At 42.3% G+C, this 6,847-nt stretch overlaps 1 protein-coding gene across 1 annotated transcript; it reads left to right on the top strand.

Annotated features, from left to right (window-relative positions):
* The first annotated feature begins 2,701 nt into the window (after positions 1-2,701).
* Positions 2,702-5,883, top strand: VDAC1 (voltage dependent anion channel 1). Its single transcript, XM_086784436.1, has 7 exons — positions 2,702-2,847; positions 4,160-4,244; positions 4,366-4,433; positions 4,578-4,688; positions 4,783-4,869; positions 4,950-5,158; positions 5,263-5,883. The coding sequence occupies exons 2-7, from the start codon at positions 4,196-4,198 to the stop codon at positions 5,567-5,569; spliced, it is 831 nt and encodes a 276-aa protein (XP_086640562.1). The 5' UTR covers positions 2,702-2,847; positions 4,160-4,195; the 3' UTR covers positions 5,570-5,883.
* Positions 5,884-6,847: the final 964 nt, after the last annotated feature.

Genomic DNA, 6,847 nt, shown 5'->3' with positions numbered 1-6,847 from the left:
CAAATGTACGCGTTGTAGGAGTGTCTCGTCATACCATGACAATAATCCTCGGTGCTCCTAGCGAACATCAAAGTGCTAGTTCCTCTACCATCATAGAAGCCTTGGGGTTAACAGGTGTAATAATCAATTATGACCACATGTGAAATGCTTGTAAAGGTATGTCTTTTGTATCCTATAACAATTGATGTATAACTCTACTCAACATGGTGTGGCAGAATATCATTCTACAAAGATGATGGCATGTGTTGGGATCCTTTGAAGATAGGCCGTAGGCCGCAGGCCGTGTACTTCTGAACCAGTTGGCTTCATTAGCCTCTCCAAAGGGGATTCTATGATCCAAGACAAGTAGTCTAACCACCAGCACTATGATTTCATGCTAGAGCAAGAAGGCTCTTAACATGAATAGAACATTGTATATAAGACCTTATTTGTACTCTCAGCTTGTCCATTTTTCTGCGGATAATAAGGGGGAGACTTAAGGTGGACAATAATAAATTCTTATAAAAGAAACTCCACCACATCATGAGTCCCTCAGTCACTTCTGAGTTCTAGGCGATCCAAACTCCACCACATCATGAGTCCCTCAGTCACTTCTGAGTTCTAGGCGATCCAAACCTTGTGATGACATTCTCATAGAGGAACTTGGTAGTCATCCTGGCATCAGCCTTGATTGTGGCCTTAGCCTCGACCCATTGGGTTATATATTCATAGCTACGATGATATATCACACTTGCATGCTTTTTGTTGTAGCGGCTAAAGGGTCCCACAAAATCCATTCCTTAGCAAATGGCCTGACAAACATGATTGGTTATAGGGGCATCCTATCTCTTTGTTGTGGTATTGTGAAGCGCTAGCACTCATCACATAATTTGACATATTCTACAGCATCTCCAAAGAGTGATAGCTGCCACAATCCAACATAGAGGAATTTGCAAGTAATGATTTCACTCCCAAATTTCCCTCCAGTGCATGAGCTTGTTCAAGAATATCAATGTACTCATCCTCACATACACCGAGTCTTAGCATATCAGCTCTTCCTCCTTTATAAAGTTACCTCAAGATAAGCGTGCAAGGGGCTATGATCTTAACTAGTTGTCTCGTCCTTTTTAAGGACATTGACTCCTCCATGGCTCAAGAACTGAGTAATCTCATAGCTCCATCTTGGCACTAAGTTGACTTAGAATAGAGGAGCATCTTGGAAGATAATTCTCAATTCTTGATGGGTCTCCACTCACGATCCTTAACATATGGTCAGCTCTTATATGTGTTGAACCCATGGCTTAAGAGCTGAGCAATCTCGTAGCTCCATCTTGGCACTAAGTTGACTTAGAATAGAGGAGCATCCTAGAAGATCATCCTCAACTCCCGTTGATGGCTCTCCACTCAAAATCCTTAACATATGGTCAGCTCTTATATGTGTAGAGTAAGGCTTGATATCAGGTTAATATAAAATACAAATTTGTTTGCCAAAAGTTAATGGCAAAACTTCTTTGTAGTGTAAACCATTAATAATCCTTCTCTCTTAGTGGTCATATAGTTCTTATCTAGCTCATTTAGTTGTCTACTGGCATAGCAAACTGGGAAATCCATGTTATTTTCTCATGGTTGAGTTAATATGCATCGTTTGGCAAAAGCTGATGTGTCAATGTGCACATGGAAAATAATATCCCATCTTGGTGCTCTCAAAATTAAAGGTAAGACCAAAGCTTGCTTTGGCTTATGGACCGTTTTCCTGCATTCCCTTGTCCACATAAAACAGACTAGCAGGGCATATAGAGGCCTAGCAATTTTAGCATACATGAATATAAACCTTATATAATTACCTTGTGTGTCCCATAAAACTTTGGATAGCCGTTAGGCTTTCCAATCTCTCGAGTTCTAAAATAACTCATATCTTTCCCATTTTTGGACACCACATTTCCTAGGATTTTCCCATGTCTAATCATTAATTTGCATTTTTCTAGGTTCAAGCACAACCTATAGTACCCGCATCTTTTTTACCACACAGATGTGGGATATGCTCTCTTCTCAACTTCGAGTTCACACGAAGGTCATCCACATGAAGACCTCCAAGAATTTATGCAAGAAATCCTTGTCTAGGATGGACATTAATCATTGAAATGTAGTCGATATGTTTGTAAGTCCAAACGGCATTACTTTATATGAAAAAGTCCCATCCTCTATGAAGGCAGTAGTGGGTGCCCAATTCCTATCTCCACCCATGTATACAAGGCTTGTGGTTGTGATTAGCTTTTGATACATCATTGGCCCATGACATATGCATAATGTGAATACATCTTAGGCTATAGGTGGGGATTTCGAGTGTACGAAAAAGAGTTAACAATGTCGCCTCATCGGGGGTACGTATGAGGATTTCTTTGCAATTCTCTCGATGAACTCAGTTGTTGCCATTGTTATCCATCTCTAGAGTTGCAACATGGAGAATATCCTCTCTGTGGAGCTTCATGTGTAGCACTTGCACAGGTTTTGTGAAGGGAGTACACACTGGTGTGTAGTGAATCCGCCTTGGGCAAGTGTAAATCGTGTGGGAAACCCAAACTGCCGGACGCCCAGTCTGAAACCGCCGACGCGACCGGGCAAGTGTGAGCTGTGTGGGACCAGCTTGATGTGTGGAGTTGGGCATCAATAGGAATGGACGGTCTGGATGAGAGATGAAGGTGTGAAAATCTAGGGTTTGCTTGGTCTGCAAACTGTGTGCCTTGGCGACAAAGGAAAACGCCGGAGATTAGGCTTCTAAATCCAGCAGTGCTTCCTGCCTTTTGATCTCGCCATCGCCATAGCCATAGCCATAGCCAAGGATCTCGCCTGCAGCCTCCTCACCTCCGGGTAAGCTACACCTCTCCTCTCTCTCTGTGTTTGTGCTGCGCGCGCGCGCGCAAAAGCGAGATGAACGTGCTTCTTTGGTCTTGCTTACCGGCGCGCGTTGCGTCTTTCACGTCGCCTTCGTCTCTACAGTTTGAAGCTTCGAGTCTTTCTTTCTTACTTCTGTGTTGATCCACGCTGTAGCTTTTTCTCCTGTGCGTCAAAATTGATTTATCTGTGTAAGTTTTTATATGTTCAGCGATGGTGAACATTTCCTGCACATAAACCCTAGTTTTCTGCGTCTGGCCCTAAGTTGAGCTGGAAAGTCTTAACGGTGGCTTCTCCCCATGCTTTGTTATGTCGTTTGTTTCGGCAAGCTCTCAAGAAACCCTAATTTCTTGTGTTTGAGGCTCTTGGCACCCTTTGACGAGGAAAAACGCTCTGTATCATGGCTAGTATTATGCCAGTTCTTGCTTGTTGGAAACGAAGTGTTCTGCCGTCCATGCCTTCGTCTCTGTCTCTGATTGGCTTGACGATGACACGATGCAGGTGTGCTTCTATCTGAATTCCAGGTCCTTGCTAGTAACAAATCATCATAATCAACACTATTGATATGGTTTGGGATCAAATATGACTTTTCTTTGTACGAGTTTTTTTTTTGGGGCTTTCAACTCGTGAATTCTCTTTGTTCTGGTGTGGAGCTCGCCCAAGAGCCCTCCGTCATTTCTCCAATTCAACTAACAATTTTTGAGTCGTAAGAATCTAACGATAAGCTTTGTGAAGCTACTTGAGAAGTCATGTCTATCACACTCCTCTTCAAGTAATTGCAGAAGCTAGGTAAAGGTACTGTGAAGTTTATTAGTTTTGAAATCTACAAAGAAATTCCATGCCCTCCCCGCAAGGTGTTTGCTTGAAATGTTCACTTCAATTGTGATATTTCAACGATATGCTTTCAATGTTTCAAATGATGTTGGAAATCTAAGGTTTCTTTTGCAGTTTGTGTTTAGTTCTGACTTCCGCTCTTTGATTTTCAAGTTGTTCTTAGTCTCTGCTATCTCGTTCAAGACTATTCCTGGGCTCATCATGCATTGATGTCGCTGTGTGCCCTAGAGCACATGTATGTCTCAGCAATGGATGTTTTCAGACCTGTTATGTTTTGTATGTCTCAGCATTCATATCCTGGTCTTTGTCTTTTTACTTCATGGTTTTCTGGGGGTATGTACTCCATGCCTGGGTAGGTTCCTTTTTGTTGGCTGGCTTAGATAATAGTTGCGGAACCCCCTTTTTTCGGGCTGTCCTCTTTTGTTATTTTGTCTGATCCTTACTGGTACTGCAGGAAGAACTCCTCCGAGTGTCCGGTCAGTTCTTTGAAATGGGCAAAGGTCCAGGACTTTTCTCAGAAGTTGGGAAGAAAGCTAGAGGTTTGCATGTTTTGGCATGTATCTGTAATGCTTGTAGCAAGAGTAGTGGAGGGGTATTTTGTGGCCTCCTAAATTCTTGAGCTATTTTTTGTGAATTGCTTGGCCATCTGTGTTCTGCCAGACCTTTTGTACAAGGATTATAACTATGACCACAAGTTTAGCCTCACAACGCGTACATCAACTGGCTTGGTATGTGGCAATGCCTTTTTCTAAATTCGTTTCTGTTCTCCAAGTTGAATAATATGGATAATCACAGTAAGGGCAGTGATTCTTATTGATTAGTATTGCTTTGCAGAGGGTTACTGATTCTTATTGATTAGTTTTGCTTTGCAGACTTTCACTTCAACCGGGAGCAAAAAGGGTGAAGCCTTTCTGGGGGATGTTACAGCCCAGTTTAAGAAGGATAATCTGACCACTGATTTGAAAGTAGACACAAGCTCAAATGTATGGCTGCCATTCTTTTGAGACTTTCTTGGTGTGTAGACCCTTCTTAGTTGATTGACATGTGAGTGGCCTTATAACTACCTTCTTCATCCAGATATTTGCAACTGTCACGGTGGATGAGCCTACACCTGGCTTAAAGGCTGTTCTCAACTTCACGGTCCCTGATCAGAAGTCAGGGAAGGTGAGTAGAAAGGCGTGGTCTTTTTTTGAGGACTAACCATGGGTTTGTAACTAGTGCTGATATACCGTCCTTTGTACCAGCTTGAACTGCAGTATAAGCATGACTACGGTGCTGTAAGCACTAGTGTAGGGCTAACTCCAGCACCTCTTACTGAGTTTTCGGCTGTGGTCGGCTCTGGAGAGATTGCTTTGGGTGGTGAGGTTGGATTCGACACTGCCGGGGCCAATCTCACAAAGTACAATGCTGGATTGAGCTTTACGAAGCCAGATTTCACAGCCTCGCTCTTTCTGTACGAATCTTGCATTTTTTGTTCTTGTTTCATTTTTTTTAACGTACAATTGTAGTTATTAAAAGTTTTGAACACTCAACTTGATATGTGGGTTTGTTTCATAGGGCGGACAAAGCTGACACGCTGAAGTTTTCCTACGTGCACACGCTAAGCCCTCTTACCAACTCCACTGTTGCTTCTGAGATTGCCCACAGTATTTCCAAGAATGAAAATACACTTACTGTTGGAGGCCTTTACATGCTTGACCCACTCACATTTGTGAAGGCCCGACTTAATCATAATGGAAAATTGGCTGCTCTGATTCAGCATGAGTGGAAGCCAAAGTCCTTGGTGACCATATCTGGAGAAGTGGATACTCGAGCGTTAGACAAGAATGCAAAGGTAGGATTATCAATTTCGCTGAAGCCTTGAGAGCTGACTGGCGTGATGAAGAGTTTTGCCTCATGAGTCAGATATTGCATCAAATAAAAAGTACATAAACTATGAACAGTTAAATGGGACCAGGCGATTTGTTCAGTAGGTGCTTCTCTCTTGAAGAGTTTTTTGGCTACCTAGTTTTGCCTCGGCTTTTTTTTTGAGTTGAATAATGTTGGTGGCAAGGAGGATGGATGAATCTGTCTTCTACTTCTTTTTGAGCTGAATAATTTTGATCGGTAGGAGTATGGATGTAATCCTTCAAATTTACTGGATTTAAAATCTATTAGCATTACTTTGTTGCCTGAAAATTGCTTTTCAGTTTCCTAGTATGCAAGAGGTGTATACTCGTTTGTCCCAGATGATTATGAATTTATCCTCCTTTACTCAGGATGTCCCTGATTTTAGATCAACCTATGTTTGGGTCTTTATTGAATACCCCCCTAAAGATGGGCAAGGATCAAGCTAGTGAGGATTTTCATGCCCACTAGAGACTGGTCGGTAGTTTTTTCTTTAAGGGAAGAAAATCCAGATAATTACGTGCTGTCTTTGTAGTTCATTAGGTAAAGGCACCAAATTAAGAACACACTTTTTGTAAGTGATACCTTGTACCTAGCATGCTCTTGGAAGTTATATGCTTGGGTTTTATTATTAGTGATGAAATTAATTGAAAAGATCTCTTAAGCCACTCATGGGAGTTTTAAGGGATTGTCCAGTGTAAACTTTAATGGAAAGCTTTTTGGGCTTTTTCACCCTGAGTAATAGAAACTTTTTTGTATTGGACATAGTTGTGATGTGGTTCTTCAGGGGTGTTGAGACAAGCATTGAAAACCCGCGAGTGTGGGTCATCGAAATTTTGTGGGGCATTCATTGGACATTGCAGCTGTGTTATGCCAGGAAAAGATGGGCTTTAGGGTTTTTGATTTTGCTTTAGTGGGGTGGTTACCGGAGAGGACCAAACTAAGAAGCAGACACCTACTTTCCTGAGAATTGAACAATGTGTTATGCTGGGGGATGGGACATAGGAAATGCGGGCCTGACAAAATCTGCCGCCTTTCCTGTGCTTTGCCCTCGTTAAGCCGATGAAGCGGGGCTCTGCCTGACCCCTCTCACTAGGTGCAGGGTGCTCGGTCTTGATTGAAAATTCATAACACATGTAAAAGCTGTCAACTCCAACACGATGGTTGGTAGCACTTGACGACATTTGTTGCTTGGACTCCATTCAGTCCTGAAGTCTGATCATCTAGATGCAAATGATTATTGACTGCAATTAAG

Source organism: Cibotium barometz, chromosome 47, assembly GCF_041138505.1.
Source record: "Cibotium barometz isolate CiBa-2024 chromosome 47, ASM4113850v1, whole genome shotgun sequence".
NCBI lineage: Eukaryota > Viridiplantae > Streptophyta > Polypodiopsida > Cyatheales > Cibotiaceae > Cibotium > Cibotium barometz.
The sequence above is the reverse complement of the archived record's forward strand: the minus strand, read 5'-3'. Positions and strand labels throughout refer to the sequence as shown.